The 16,914-nt window shown below is 31.2% G+C and overlaps 2 protein-coding genes across 2 annotated transcripts in view; one reads left to right on the top strand and one right to left on the bottom strand.

The window, feature by feature from the left end:
- Positions 1–1,615: 1,615 nt before the first annotated feature.
- LOC134258156 (uncharacterized) lies at positions 1,616–2,352 on the bottom strand. The gene is made up of 2 exons (XM_062740707.1): positions 1,971–2,352; positions 1,616–1,796 (listed from the first exon to the last, which is right to left on the bottom strand). Exons 1-2 carry the CDS (start codon positions 2,350–2,352, stop codon positions 1,642–1,644), a joined length of 537 nt encoding a protein of 178 aa, XP_062596691.1. The 3' UTR covers positions 1,616–1,641.
- A 12,573-nt stretch (positions 2,353–14,925) lies between these two features.
- Positions 14,926–16,914, top strand: part of LOC134258155 (fibrinogen-like protein A) — a 51,152-nt gene continuing 49,163 nt past the window's right edge. Inside the window, exon 1 of the mRNA XM_062740706.1 lies at positions 14,926–15,666. Coding sequence (XP_062596690.1) covers positions 14,967–15,666 — 700 coding nt within the window. The 5' untranslated portion in view covers positions 14,926–14,966. The remainder of the gene's footprint in view (positions 15,667–16,914) is intronic.

Here is a 16,914-nt window from a genome sequence, read left to right as displayed (position 1 = left end):
CATTACTTACTTACAATCCGGAAATGCATGACAAATTTAATTCATGGTTGCCTTTTTAAATAATCAAAGGTAAATCTATTTTTATAATTCTTCTTGAATTAAAATACGAACTGTTTTTTGACTTTTTACTTAAAGATTTTACTCAATAACGAATATTTTTAATTTATTTTTTGAATTTTTGTTTGTTTTTAGACTACATAGATACTGGCAAAATCTTTCAGAGGTGGATTGGGATGAAGACGTTTTCAATAATCAAAATATCAATGAAGTTTACAATTCTTTCTTACCAGAATATAAAATTACTATAGAGACAACAATATATCCCCCCCCAAAAAAACCCCCCCCAAAAAACTCGTAATTCGGCCATCTGATAAACCTTTTATGACAAATGCTATCAGACGTAAATGCTACAAAGAAATAGTGTACATCGTAAGGCAAAAAGACTGATGATGATTATCAGTGGACTAAATATCGGAGTCTAAGAAATTAAGTTATAGCAATGGTTCACCGGGCAAAGAATACTTACAAACAAAAAAATACATCACAAATTTTAGCTAAAACTATTCCTCCACATTTGCTATTAGAAATAAAATACCCCCACCAGTAAAATCTAATGGTAAAACATTTATCGATCCTACTGATAAGGCTACTCAACTTTATAAACATTTTGCTGAAATTTCGCAGACTGAACATGCATTGCAGAGAACCCGAACTGCCTCCTCAAGGACCTAACCCTACTTATTCTGTTTATTCTATTAGTTTTTCAACTGAAGATCTTATTGATCAACTTGAAAATTTAAATATAACAAAACCTGAGGGAACCATTAATATTTGATTATTATTTTTGTGTGATTTGTTTTAAGGCATGTATAAACTAACGTTGTATGACAACATTTGGTTAAACAATGTATTTAAAAAATCACTACTAGAGTAGGCGAAAGTGACTATCAAATGCGCTATGGCTCTTTGTTTGTTAAAACCATTGTGATTGTATACATAAGTAGAAAGAAGTTTGATAATAATTTCTTATATATCTTGCCTCAAAAAATGTATCGATCCGCTTGGCGTTACATTTAGAAGGTTTAATATTAAATGTCATATTTGAATGAAGAAAATTAATAAATCTATATGAAATATTATTTATGACATAACTTGGGTTGGAACAGTTTACACCTGAATTTAATTGCTACCCAAGGTATATGGTATAATCTTGGTTTGAACAATTTACGCCTTTTTATAAACCGCCTCAAACAAATATTAATGCTAGTGATCCTTATTCTTATAATGAGATAAAAAAAAAAGTGAATTTATTCCTCTATAAGATGTCATTAATCCGAAATATACAGGCAGTATTAATAAATAATTTAAACTACTAAATATCAAGGCCTTTTAAACAATTTTACATTTGTCTCATATAATTAAATGTTATCCTTAAAATACCATGAAACTGCGGAATTAATCATTTGGTGATTAATTAAAAAGTTTTTAATATTTATCATACTCATAATTTATTTAATAAGACAGATTTTAATCCATTCAATATTTTATATCGTAACTCTAACATTCCTTCTCTTCCAATAATTATATTTTACATTTACAAAGAACGTCTTTTTTTGTTAAGACCAAGAAAGTTCATTTTTTCTATGCTAAGAATTGGTTATTGATGCAGTTGGCGTCTAGATCAAAGTATCTGGTACCACTTTGTGGAGGGGGTGGAGCGGGTGGTGGATTCTTAATTTTCGGGTGTGTTTGAATGGTCGAACATTGGTGAGTACGATCTCTGCTGGGACCTGCAACTAAAAAAATGAAATAAATGAAAATAAAGTAAAAAAAAATAAACTACCTTTGTTTAAAAATACTTTTCAAATTTAATAAATCTAACTAACTATCATTAAGGCACATTATTATTATCATTCTTTTGATTGAATTTCAAACCTTTCCATCTATAATCCTACTAAACCGATACTTACCAATAAATAATTCCTTACTGCCTTCCACCAAACCTCCCCCAGAATTGTATTGCGGCTCTTCTGCACTTTTCTTTCTCCTTCGTTTTGCTGAATTATCCTTCTTCTGACTGTTGTTCAAATTTTTTTTACTTCTTTGTCTGTTGGATATAATTCCTAGTTTGTTATCACTGCCCTCATTAGTGTTGTCATCTTCATATTCAGTGTACTTTTGTTTTGTAGTTTGTTTTATATGTTTAGTTTCAGTGTACTTTCGTTTTGTAGTTTGATTTGTCTTTTCAGTTTCAGTATACTTTCGTTTTGTTGTTTGATCTATCTCCTCAGTTTCACACGCAGGCTTATGTTTGACAGTGTTCTCTTTTTTTCCTTTCAGTTTAACATCCATTTCTCTGTAATATTTATTCATTATTTCATTAAAAAAATTGCTAAAGGATTTGATCTTTAGTCCTTTGTACTAGAGCTAGTCTTCCTTTTCTTAAAAAAAAAAAACAATTTATAACAGTTTAGTCATATACTAGTAATATATTTGCAAGTAAGTTTTCTTCTACGATAGCGGCTATACTTTCAGACATTAATTATAACAAAGATTTTAAAATAGAAGAATGTAAATAAAATCAACAAAATACCTTCTCTTCCTGTTACAAGTCTGTTTACTCAAAGATTATTGACCCGTATCAGAAATTAAAAAATAGGCTAAAATACCTGATGATTTTTCTATATCAGGTTTGTCTAAATATACAGAGCTGCTGTCATTCAATTACAATAGTCATAGCCAATCGATTTCTGATTTTGAAATAATATATATATTTTTATTGTTTATTTTTATTGTTCAACATATAATTTAATCAGATGCACAAAAACTAGACAGACTTAAACGCGTTCTGTTCGTTTAGAATTCATCTCTATATATTGTTTAGATATATAAATCAAAGTACTCAGAAGTACAGAGAGCCGGGGTCATTTACAGAGTAGAATGAATTTCTTACAGAAATCATACGTTTATATTCTGATGAAAAAATATTTAAAAACTATCAATATAAATGATAAGACACTGACAGTGAGTTTTTCGATCCTGATTTTGTCAGAATCAGAATTAATCTGATACCAAGCTGAATGTAAACAAACAGGCCAGTCTGGTTCCCTCTCAAAAATCCTTATGCTAATGAACTTTGTTCTTTGACTTAGAACTGAAGTTTTCAAAGTCATTACTACTAAAGTTTTATAAAGATAAAACTTCGTTTTATTTTTGTTGCTTTATTTAGCGTTTGTATTATCTCAAAAGCGGTTGAGAAGAAAAACTATATTTTTACTCGTAACTTTAAAATGGCGACTTTGGGGTTGACTTCCTGCCTTGCACAGGATGACATAAGCCGGCAATTACTCTTTGAGTTATTTTCAAATTGATTTATCATAAATTACAAACTGGAATTTCTATTATCATTAACTCAAAATAATAGGAAAGGACCTTTTTATTACGCATTTATTTTAATTATTATGAGGGAAAAATAGTGTATCCATGTACGAAAATTATTATAGTTTACATGGACAGCCAAATGTTTTAAACATTAAAAGTGAATCACAATAAAAAAATATCGTCTACAGGAGAAAAACTCTTCTACTTTCAAAGTATGTGGAAGGAGTTTTTGTTCTACGCTAAAAATGCGTGGAAGAAGTTAATGTCGTTTTAGGTGTACTCGAAATTTCGCAAAAAGCATGTAATAAGGAAAAATCATTTTCCCGCCGCTTTTATGTCATAATGAATAAAAAATTATTTAAAGTCCAAAATTAGCTCCAGATTAAAATTAAATCCATGATAAACAAACAAGTTTACGTTTAATTTTTTACACTAAGCGCTTTCACCGTTACGGCTCTTCAGAGCGTAGCAATGATAATAATAATAATAATAATAATAATATATATATATATATATATATATATATATATATATATATATATATATATATATATATATATATATATATATATATATATATAAAATATGCTGGAGCTGATTTTTGACTTTAAATGATTTTTTATTCATTATGATATAAAAGCGGCGGGAAAAAACTTTTTCCTTATATATCATTCAAGCAATTGATATTCCGTATTTCAGTTCAGGCAGTGTATTCTAGGCACTTGCACTTTTGAGGTTTATCCTACTGACAATCACTCTATATTTTTCTGCCAATGTACAGATTCATACCATCTTTATGAATTAGATATCCAAAAATTGTTTTAAATGAATGTTCTGCTTTTAGTTTTGTTTCACCAGAATTAATAATTGAAGATGGTTTCATACTTAATTTCTTTTTTATAATAATTATCTACTCTGGATCAACAGTTCAACTGTTTTAATTAAGTCAAGGTTAATTGCGTAATTTTTGACACTTTTTTTTCTAAATACGAGGGTTGATCCAAAAGTAATGTCACAACTTTGATAAAATTTCTCCTAGTCGACGTAAATTAACAAAGTTTTACATGATGGAAGCCATATTTATTTTAAATCAGTCCTGAAAAATTCAAATTAAAATGATGTATACTTTTCAAAATATAGAATTAAACACAAAGTGCGATTATGGTAGTCGCCGCACCTAAATAATGTCATAAAACGGATATGCGCCGTCATACACTTTTAAAAACGCCTTCCCATCGTTTTATTTAAAAAAAATTGATATTCACAAAACATTCACGTATTTCATTTTCTTTAAGAACAATTGGCGCCAATTGTACACTTCATCTATATTTTAATCTTTGATCAAAATTCTTTGAACAATACCATAAGACAAACTTAAAAATGTCTCATATCACTCAAACTGCCACTAATCTCTTTTACGACAACGTCGACGCCATTGAAAGTTTCCACCTGACCTCCTACCTTTCGGTATTTCTGTCCCCAAATGATCATTTATTTACCTATTACCTATTACCTATTACCCAAAATCTCTGAAACCATCTATGAACAAGTCTCTCGTTAACATTCTTTCCTCTGCGAGTTTGTTTTACCATCATAACTGTTTCTACTTGTGATTTCCCGATTTTGAAGGAAAAATACATTACAACTCGATTCTGTGTTTAATTCCATTTCGACATTTCCTTTCTGCAATACATCAGATATAAACAAAACTGTTTATGATGAAAAAAAAAACAATGCTGCCATTTATTTTATAACTTCAGATTAGTAAATGTCGTAAATTTTGTCTTTAAAAATATTGGACGATTAGACGATTTTTAGATGCTTTTTTAAATGTGTTTGTCTTTTTTCATTCTAACAATATTAACTTTAAAACGTGACGTTAAGTTGTGACGCGGCGACACCCCCTATGTTTAATGTTTTAAACATCTATAAAATGAATTCAATTGAACATTATTAAATGAAATTTTCAATTTTGATTAGATTTATGTTTATGCATCTTTTAGTGCATTATATTTGATAATATGACGCCAAATATTAAAGAATTGGACACAGTGACATTACTTTTGGATCAACCCTCGTACTTTATGGTATTGCTACCTTTTTGTAACTTTTTGCATGATTTGATAAATAATCAGTGTAATACAATGCAATAATAATATATGCATGATTTTCAATTTACACATAACTATGTGCTTTGATTGTTTTTTGTTACTCGCTAAATTTATTATGACGTGAAGTTGATATAAACCGTATGCATCATAAATGTGACCTCAAGTTTTCCATTATGTACCTAATTACAATTTAATTTTATAACATATTTAAATTAAACAATACATATTATTCAACGATCAATTAAAAACTGCTCACAAAGTCATAAAGAAACAGAAAAAAATATGAGGGTCTATTTTTGTGATGGAAGGATACTTATAATACCCCATTCATACGACATGATTTGCATACCTCAGTATATTTTACACGTACATAAATTTACTCACATGTGCATTTTTTGTCGTATGAACTGATTTACTCATATGCAAATTCTGCACAGTTGAGTAAATTTACACGTGGTCAAGACTAGGTGTAAATTAACTTTTGCATACACTATGTAGCAAATTATCAGTTTATGTGTGTAAATTTTGTCATATGAACAATTAATATATATATATATATATATATATATATATATATATATATATATATATATATATATATATATATATATATATATATATATATATATATATATGTATTTTGTTTTTTTATTGCATAAATATCAATTTTTAGTGTTGTTTCGGGTGTGTATGCATTGGCATGTAAAATATCAGTCAGTAAACATGGTGGCTAGAAGGCAAAACTCTAAACAAGGAGCCATTATCTTCTCCGAAAACATTTTTCGAATTTGCAAATAGAGAGGCATCTTGCACCCTTTCTTGCAAACCTTTGTTTATGTCTACAGCTGTGGTAGTAAACCAGTGCCCTGTAGGATCAATAAGTAGTGTCCTTAATATACAAGTTGTACCCTTGGGAATGCTCCGGAGCTATGATATAAACATACATTCTATCAATCGCTCGGGACCCATTACCTTTAGCTCTTGATGACTTTCTTCTACCTTTCCCCTGATTATAATTCAGGCAGGCTACTCACATATAGGTTAATGGTACAGGAATTTCAATTAACTCGTTGAAAGTAAGCATAAGTAAGTATCCTACTAGGCACTTAGCCCCATAAAATTTCTAGAGGTTCGGGTTAATTTCCTATTCACATATTTATGTTGTTCAAAGGTTACTGAGATCGATCACTGTTAGTTTTCTTCATCCATTTCATTCTCCTTAAAATACATTATAATCATATTCAAACAGATATTTTTTATTAAATGGCTTGCACACTTGATGTATTATTTATTTACCAACAGCAAAAAGATTCCAATCGTCCTATTTCGTACTTCTGCTGAAGACGTCAACAAGAAGATGGAAATATTCATCTTTTTCTTTACACCAACAATCTTTAGGACCAATGCCAAATCATTTTCCAACATTAAACAAAAAAAAATTAATAAATTTTCCTTCTTTGTGTGTAAATTCTGGAACCTTTCTTTGTCCTTAAAGTTATAAAGTTCGTTTTTTTCGTACCAATAATTCAGTGGATCCCCCCGTTTCTTTGAGAAACATTCAAAAGGCAGTCTTATACCCAAACAATAAGAAAATCTCCCTTTTCTATAAAGATATACAGTTCTGAATCTGTCCATGGCCATCTCCTTATTTTATATGAAAATACGAGGATTTACTAACTGTACATAAATCTTGTCTGAACGCATAGCAAATTTACTTTTACCAAGTTACGTGTTTAGATTTACTTATGTGTAAATTGCACACATAAACAAATTTTTGTCGTATGAATGGGGTATTTAGAAGAAAATAAATTCTTCAAATGAAACATATGGAGATAACGAACAGTATTCAAGATCAAAAGTCCTTTTTAGAGCAAACACGGACCTCCAAAACATCGGAGATGGGATCAGGTGCCATGGAGGAGTAAGCATCCCCTGCCGAACGGTCACGGCCGAACGTGTGCTCCTTGTCATGATCGGGAAATAACGGAAAAACCCGTCGTAAATTCAATGTAAAAATAATGGACTAACAATTAGTATGAGAGACGTAAGTCTGCATTTGACTCATTGATAAATTGTATTTGCTGACAGGGTCATTGTATCGAATATAGAACATACAAAATGATGACTTTAAATGAGACTGATGAAATCCTTGTTTCATCAACTTGTCCGTCAATACACATTTGTTAAATCATATGTCTCTAACTTTATCTCCACATATTTTTACTCAGAGAATACTTTCCGTTATGAAATCCTGGGAATATTAAATATAGGTCTCAATTTATATTTTTAAAACAAATTGTGCACATTCTTCTAACAGACATTTCCAAGAAATCAAGACATTTTTCAAAAGTCAGTGTAAAATGAACAGTTTTTTTTGCCTAAAATGTCAAAATTTCTCAAAATTTACACCACCGTATTTTAAACTACACGATACTTAAGTCATAAAAAGTTTGATACAAGAAAATACGTTATTGCCTTTTTCGACGTTTAATACTCTAAATATGAATCTTTTTTAGAGCAAAAAGTTCACCGAATAATTTTTGCGCATTGAGGTTAATGATTTGTTCAATGATAAATATTCAATTTTTGCGCATTGAGGTTTATGATTTATTCAATGATGAATACTCCTCATTACTTAAAATAAGACTATATGTATTACCATAATTACATCTGATAAAATATGTTAAAGATTAAATTGAATCACCAAAAAGTTACAATTTAAGTGCAGAAAAAGATTAAGTTCATTGTACCGAAGCATAGTAAGATGCATACTGGCCCCCAAGCTTTCTTGCGATTTTGAGTCATGCTACATGAGTACTTATCTTAAATATACTTCTCAAAAATCCCTGATATAACTGTGTGCGGGAAATATGTACTAATGCCAAGGTCACATTTAAGCCGATGGTCCGGCGACAAAATTTTTCTGGTATCGTCTGAAAGAACATGATCAGCTGACAAGAGTATCAGGCGGCACGGTGCAGTCATATTAATTCCTAGGAACACCGAGGTCTTGAATAAAAAACATTAAAAAATCTTTTTTTCTTTAGAAATCAGCAGTATTTATAGATCTATATTCAAATAGGTAACCTTAACTTTTGCAAGGTTAAAGTGGGGAAAATTTTTGTAAGATTGTGAAAAAATGTTAAAAATGTGTGCAAAATTTTTTGTGGAATTATATAGAAAAGGACAAAAAGGCGAATATCTATCAGCAAAGAAAACTTAAGATTTTTTTTATATTTTACGGATTTATTATTTATGTAATTTCCATTCAAATAATATATATCAATCTATGCATGAAAATGTTGTTTGTGATATATATCCTTATTAGGTAAGATATTTATAAATCGTTTAATCGTCGCCCGATCATCGAGATTTGATCTACAGTTTGATTTTAATCGTCGGTCGAAATGTTCAAAACCATTATTGTCACACAACGGACGACCCACTTTATAAACTGAACGACGATGATCGCCGGTTGGTCGACGGATTGCTTCAATTAATAAAATCGGCCACCGACGCAAAAAAAAAAATATAACTTGTACTGATGGACACAAAATTGGTCGGCCGACGAAAAAGAGGTCAAAATCGGGCAAGACAACGGGCGATGAACTACCGACTGTCAACCGAAGAATCCCATTTTTGCTTCAAAAACAGTCGGCCGTTTGTCGTTTTCTGAAATGTGACTGGGGTTTAAAGTTGCAAATATATCAATCTAGCTGATCTATATCGGTAGAGAATAAATCACTTTATTTCGTTGAAAGTATCAGGATAGACCATTCACGAAAATTAATTGTCACAAAGGTTGAAATCAGGGTTGGCAGGGAAATACCGGTAGTGGGAATTACCAGTGGTAAATGCCAGTATTTCCCGTCCCAGGAAATACTCCAAATTTTATTCAAAGTGGTAAATGCTGGTAAATATAAAATTTTAGAATTTATTTCTTTTAATTCATTTAATCTAGTACAAAATTCAGGAATTAAATGAACATAAAAAACAGAAGATGAATAAAATTGATATGTATGCAGTTTAAAATACTTAGTATATCTCTACTCCAGGTTCCCCAAACATATGCAGTCTGTAGCAGAACACTTTTCACTGATTGTTTTTTAAGAATGATTCAAGTTTCTTCTCAATTTAATATAATTAATATAAGATTTATTAATTTATAAATTATCAATCCAAGAAAATAATACATTTGTTTTAATCCTTCTATAAACACCACAGACATTGAATTATGTTGTTTTTAATTAATAAATTGACTCTGGACAGTTGTGCGGTTTTGTTCCCATCTCGCCTTAACTGTAAAATTTAGCATTTCCATTTCGCCTTAGTATGTTTTAACTTTTTCTTACCTGTATATTTTCACAGTTAAGGCGAAATGGGAACACACCGTTGTGCGCTCCTGTTTAATAGAGATATAATTACCTTGAGTATAACAAAAAGGCTTCTTCTTTGGTTTGGTATTAACACTATATATTCTAAAACACCCAAATGGGATAACTATATGGACTGGTGCACGAGTATTCTATTTTATAATTATTTAATATGAAATACATGTATTAAAAAATCATTTTTTTTTTATCATGGACAGTGATACAAGGTTGATATCTTAGACAATAATGTGTACTTCATGTCTGTACTCAGGCAAGATGATTTTAGTAATAAATAAGTAGCTATGATGTCGATATATATTTCTATCTTTGGATAATAATTATAAGAATGCAAAAAGATTACATTTGCTTTATATATTATTTTTAGAAAATCTATTAATTTCTCTGTAAATCTAATATAGTATTAAAAGGTTATGTTCCTCCAATAAAAATAAATTAAAGGGATCGATAATCAAATTTATTTTGTTCAGTAGTTCAAAAAATTTAATGTTGTCTATTGTGAAACTTTTGAAAAAAATCTCCAACCTAAGTTAATTTTTCTAGAACTGGCACACATGCTCATGTTGAGAAATTGGAATTCTGCTACAGAGACTCTGTTTCTCATTAAAGACAATGTCAGAAATGATTAGAGGTTCCTCATTGTATGTTAACCGAATTCTATATGTTGTGAAGAAAAAGAAAGAAGTCTACGTAAATTACAAATTGTTAACAGATGTAGTAATTGAGAAGAATTGCTTTCATTCTTCAGTTCTTCATATTAACCTATATGATTACAGCTGCTGTGTTTCATGCTTTACTGTATGAATTCAGACGGCCAATCATGCCTTTCTGTACGAATAACATTTTTAGATGAATGATATCCTCTATTCATTTAAATTTTATGGTGCAATCTTTCATCTTCTTCGTAAAGAAGATTAAGATAATACAAAAATTATTAAAAAGTTAAATGCAAAGCAGTAAGAATAATTTATTTCCAATATTTTTTTCTGTTTTTTTTTTATAAATTCATCTTACAGCGACATAAGAAATTAATTCAACAAAAGTAAAGTTTAAATACTTCAGGTATGTTTATTGTGTAATAAATCACTTTCCTGGGATTTAGTTTTAGTAGAGACCACGAGAGAAGCTAAACTACTAACCCCCCTCCCCCCCTTGGCATTCACACCAGTAAAAATACTCATCTGTAAACAATCTAGGCAACGTTAAGACATCTTATACCCCATTCATACGACATGATTTGCATACCTCAGTATATTTTACACATAAGTAAATTTACTTACATGTGCAATTTTTGTCGTATGAACTGATTTACTCATATGCAAATTCTGCACAGTTAAGTAAATTTACACCTGGTCAGGACTAGGTGCAAATTAACTTTTGCATATACTTTGTAGCAAATTATTTGTTCATGTGTGTAAATGTTGTCGTATGAACGCGCAGCAACTTTACTTATGTATGTATTTTGTTTTGGTTATTGAAAAATTCCCCATTATCTCCTCCGAGATAAATTTTGGAATTTGCAAAAAAGAGGGCATCTTGCACCCTTTCTGGCAAACCTATGTTTATGTCTCTAAAGATATAACTGCGGTCGCAAACAAGTGCTCTGTAGGATCAATAAGTAATTTTCTAACTATTCAACTTGTCTCCTTTGGAATGCTCCGAAGCTATGATAGGAACATGCATTCCATCAATTGCTCGGGCCCCATTACCCTTTAGCTCTTGATGACTTTCTTGGTCGCAAACAAGTGCTCTGTAGGATCAATAAGTAGTTTCCTTACTATTCAACTTGTCTCCTTTGGAAAACTCCGAAGCTATGATAAGAACATGCATTCCATCAATTGCTCGGGCCCCATTACCCTGTAGCTCTTGATGACTTTCTTCTTTCTCCCTTATTAATCCAGGCAATTTAAGCTACTCACATATACGTTAATGTTACAGGATTTTCAATAAGATGTTGAAAGTAAGCATTTGTAAGTATCCTCTTTGGCATATAATCACAGCATGAATGTCCAGGTGTTCATGTTAATTTCCTATTCCCGTTATTTCCCGATTATGACAATGAGCACTGGGCGGGTGTGACTGGTCGGCAGGGGATGCTCATTCCTCCATGGCACCTGATCCCACTCTGATGTTTTGGAGGTCCGTGTTTGCTCTACTCCTATTTTGTATTGTTTTATGGACTTTGATATTGAATATTGTTCATTATTTCCATATCCTTCATGTATCATATTCAAGCGGATATTTTATAATGGCCTCACACACTTGATGTACTGTAGATATCCCATCACCAAAAAGATTCCAATCGTCCTATTTCTGCTGAAGAAATCAATCAGTAGATAGCAACAGTCACCTTTTTCTTTACACCCAACAGCTTTTGTACAGTCTTTAGGACCGAGGCCAAAACATTTTCCAACATTAGATAAAAATTTAATAAATGTTCCTTCTTCGTGTGTAAATTCTTATACCATTCTTTGTCCTTACAATCATGAAGTTCTTTTTCTTTAGTACCAATAAATTAGTGGATCGGGTCCCAAGACCATAAACTGAGAACTGAGAAGTTAAATTTTTGATTTTTGATATCTCGAGTTTTATTTTATGTACATGTATTTGTTTTTTTTTTAAAATTAAAATATTGTGTAATATTTCAATTCAAATATATGATTAAAACTTAATTTGTTTCAATATCAAAATTATTTCAAAATTTCTAATAGTTTAAAACTTTGACTGAGTCTGTTCTCAGTTTTTGGTCTTGGGGCCAGATTTCCATTCTAGTCGTTAAGAAACATTCAAAAGTTTGTCTTTTACCCAAACAGTAAGGAAATACACTTTTTCTATGAAAATTCACAATTCTGAATATGTCCATCTCCTTATTTTATATGAAAATTTGAGGATTTACTAACAGTACATAAATCATCTGAACGCATTGCAAATTAACTTTTACTCATGTGTGTAGATTTACTCATATGTAAATTTGCACACATAAGCAAATTTTCGTCGTATGAATGGGGCATTAGAAGATTTTGGACATTAAGCAGCTATAAATCTTCCTAAAACATACATGGCTTAATGAAAAGTTTGAAGATAACAAACAATTTGTTGACTCAGAAACTGTCAAGATTCCATTGTTAAGCAGCGATCGATAATCATTCTTTAAGCTCTAACTTTAAAAACCACTTAGGTGAGTTAAAGACGATTTATTTTCCTTCTTCGAGCACCTATAAGCCGTCTTAAAGCCTGTCATAAAGGAAAACTTGTACATTTTTAAAGAATTCTTTGTCTTTATCTCTTTATTGGAACGAAATAAAGTATATCTTGGTATAATGGTAACGACATTGTAATCGAAAGTGTCCAAAACTACCTGGTAGATAAAAAATAAATCAACATTTACTGAACCTTGTTGTTGTCATTCTAAGCAACATGCATATGCTAAATGGAATTTTAAGGTTTTTTCCTCCCACCAATCTCATTCTATGGTATTTTGTATGACTTGAACGAACAAGGCTTTTTGTACTACTCACTCAAAGCTATAATTATCTTGCTTTCATTTGACATATTTGATAGGTTTCTAAATATGACTTAAAGTTTCCCTTTTAAATCTTAAAAACAAATCTTCATTGTCGTTTAGACGGTTAGCTATAGACCAAACATATACACACTTTTAAAGAAAGCATAGACATGCTGCATGCTGATCTTTTTTATTAATATGGAGAATAAAATTATGATGCATAAAACCATAATTATACACTTTTATCTGCATACAATTTTCTTTACGAGCAAGAAATATATGTAAAGATTTAAATAAAGATTTTTCGTTCTTATTTTTATGCAACGAATTGATTGATCCTGGGCGTAAATTGTTTTTATCCTGTCTGTCTATTTGTTTGTTTGTTTGTCTGCAAACTTTAACCACCAATATAACTTTTGAACCATGATTGATTGATTGTATACTGTTTAACGTCCCTCTCTAGAATATTTCACTGATATGGAGACGTCACCATTGCCGGTGAAGGGCTGCAGATTTAGGCCTATGCTCGGCACTTACGGCCTTTGAGCAGGCAGGGATCTTTATCGTGCAACACCTGCTGTGACACGGGGCCTCGTTTTTTACACGATCTCATCCGAAGGACCGCCCAATTTAGTCGCCTTTTACGACAAGCAAAGGGGTTCTGAGGACCTATTCTAACCCGGATCCCCACGGGGCTTTTGAACCATGAAAGATAGAGACTACATATTTTGTATGCATACTCCACTAATTAAGCTTTTTCAAATGACACCAAGGACAATGGCCTTGTAACCTTGACTGTGACCTATATGTTAAAAATAGCTTTTTATCTGAAAACTCGTTAGAGGGCTTGATACGTTAACGTAAAGTTCTGACTTCAAACCTCGGCTGCAACACTGACCTAAGTCAATAGAAATAGGTAGCAACTGCTGCTTCGCCAAGTGCTAAGCATTTTGAAATGAAAGTTAAGGGTCCTTCGGATGAGACCTTAAAAACGAGACCCAGTGTCACGGTAGGCGTTGTCATGATAAAAGATCCCTCGCTGCTAATGGGCCAGAGTGCCCAGTAAAGATCTCAAATTAAAGGCCTTCTTAGGTATATGGTGAGGTCTCTTTATGAGTGAAAAAAAATTCTCGAATGGGAAGTAAAAAACATAAAACTAATCAATTGATATGGACATAAAAATGTTTAAGAGTAAACGTTGGCAGACATTCTAATTCACATGGAATATAAACGCACTCAATAGAATTTGTTAACATATTTTACCAAGACAACATTAGAAAGTACTCAAGGTTTTTATCTAAGTCACCTAATTCTTTTTCTAGGTTTGTGATCACCGAAGTCAATAGATCGCAAGGATTTCATTTGCGTCATAGAAAAACAAGAAACAGCCGTTATCCTTTTCGAGATTCTCTTTTGTTTGCAAATAATTTGCGGATATATAAAGGGTGATCTTTAACTAACCCTATCATTTACACTCTCTACATCCTGAAAACAATGCAGTGTTTACTACTTGTAGTTCTGTATATAGTCGGTTTTAATGAGATAATTGGTGTCCAGTCCCTTACAGACAAAACTTTAATGGACAACCAGTTGTTACCTGATACTACGTCTGGTAGAGTTTCCAATGTTTTACGAGACATTCTCAATCAAGAAAGTTTAGTTCGGTTCTCGATGGTACAGAAAATTCAGAATCTGGTTATGGATGTCATTGATAACAAAAACGGCACTCGAGACATGAAGAAAAGGCTTAACGATGTTATAAAAGAACTACAGGAGTCAGAAGAATGGCAACAAAGATTAAGAAAAGAAAATTTGAAATTACACGAGGAATTAAAGATCTTGAATGAGACACTTGGTGAAAATCAAAATCGCACGATAAAAGATATTCGAACTTTAAATGAATCAGAAATAAGTTTATTAAAGCGCCAAACTTTCGATCTGCAGAAGAAAAATCGGGCATTAACGAAAGAAAACATGGAAATGAAATCCAGAATTGAAATCAATCATGAAATATTAACTTTTGTGAACAACAGCCAGACTGGATTACAAGAAGAAATTCAAGAAATGAAGACAGCAGTTGCAAATAATTCACAAAAGCTTAGCAACAAAAACAACTTTTTTTCTGAAGAATATAAATGGCTAGAAGATCAACTAAATCGAAAGGATAAAACTCAGTACAATATGTTGGAGGTTATGTTCAAAAGAATTTCAGTCACAGTCAATAAAATACTGGACAATATTCGAGAGAAAGTAAATCAATCAATGTCACAATTATCGGGTAAGTTATCTAGAGGTAGTCAAACGTTATTGTAATCATGTCACAATTATCGGGTAAGTTATCTAGAGGTACGTCAAACGTTATTGTAATCAATGTCACAATTATCGGGTAGGTTATCTAGAGGTTCGTCAAACGTTATTGTAATCAATGTCACAATTATCGGGTAGGTTATCTAGAGGTACGTCAAACGTTATTGTAATCAATGTCACAATTATCGGGTAAGTTATCTAGAGGTACGTCAAACGTTATTGTAATCAATGTCACAATTATCGGGTAAGTTATCTAGAGGTCTCTGTTTTTTTAAATATTTACCGGTATGTTGTTTGAAGAATTTTGTAGATCACTGTTCATTATTTTTACCTTTTCCATTTAATATATATACTGTCATTTACAATGAGTAAGTAAACAAGACAAATGATTAGGCAAAATTATATAAATATTGTATGTTTTTCATAATGAAAAAAATTATAAGATGATGTTTTTCATAATTTGTACAACTCTGTCCATTTTATGAACGAAAAGAAGAAATAGCTGTTTTACCTACGAATTCTGTGTATTAATAAATAATAATAATTTACCTTATTCCTTTATAATAACACTACTTCAAAATAAAAACCTTAGTAAGCAATCATCACAGTATTGACAGTGAGGTAACATATTCAGTAGTAATTTATGTATATTTATTGTTTCTACTGCATTAAATGTGTTTTTATCATTTCATATAATTCTCTCATTATCACCCGAATCGATTACTTATGAATTCTATACTAGATATAAATGTCATAGCTGCATAGCATTCACATTGGATTTGATGGAACTAAAATGACAAAGAGAATGAAATACAAATGCTACGTATGGATCAACTATGATAAATTATCACATCATGTCTTTTTCCAACTCATTCAGCAAATTTCAAACTTTTTAATTTGGTTTATTTACATAAAATTAAACCATTTAGGGTTTCAGTAGTCTAGAGGTAGTGCCTTTGAGGTCTCAGTTTTATTCTAGTTCCCGGTGCCGCGCAAAACCAAAGAATTAAAAACAATACTGACCGTTTCTTTGCCAAGCATCCGGCATAAGAAAGGAAACTAAGACCTTAAAACCCCTAAATCCCATGTCCGCTGTCACAGTAGGCGTCGGCAAAATAGTGAAATCTTCACACTACGGTATTAAGCGAAATTCCTGGTATTAGGCCTATACGTAAAAAAGACTCAATTTATCTGAATGAGAATTACTTTTATATGACGT

The sequence above is a fragment of the Saccostrea cucullata genome, unplaced genomic scaffold, assembly GCF_032062105.1.
Source record: "Saccostrea cucullata isolate Sc308-1 unplaced genomic scaffold, CSIRO_AGI_Scuc_v1 ctg1467, whole genome shotgun sequence".
Classification (NCBI taxonomy): domain Eukaryota; kingdom Metazoa; phylum Mollusca; class Bivalvia; order Ostreida; family Ostreidae; genus Saccostrea; species Saccostrea cuccullata.
The sequence above is the reverse complement of the archived record's forward strand: the minus strand, read 5'-3'. Positions and strand labels throughout refer to the sequence as shown.

What these genes read in the sequence shown, in the direction of transcription:
- LOC134258156 (XM_062740707.1), bottom strand. Translation starts at nt 2,352, where the DNA reads ATGGATGTTAAACTGAAAGGAAAAAAAGAGAACACTGTCAAACATAAG. An exon ending in CAGTAAGGAATTATTTATTG is followed by an intron (nt 1,797 to 1,970) that starts GTAAGTATCGGT and finishes TCATTTTTTTAG; the next exon opens with TTGCAGGTCCCAGCAGAGAT.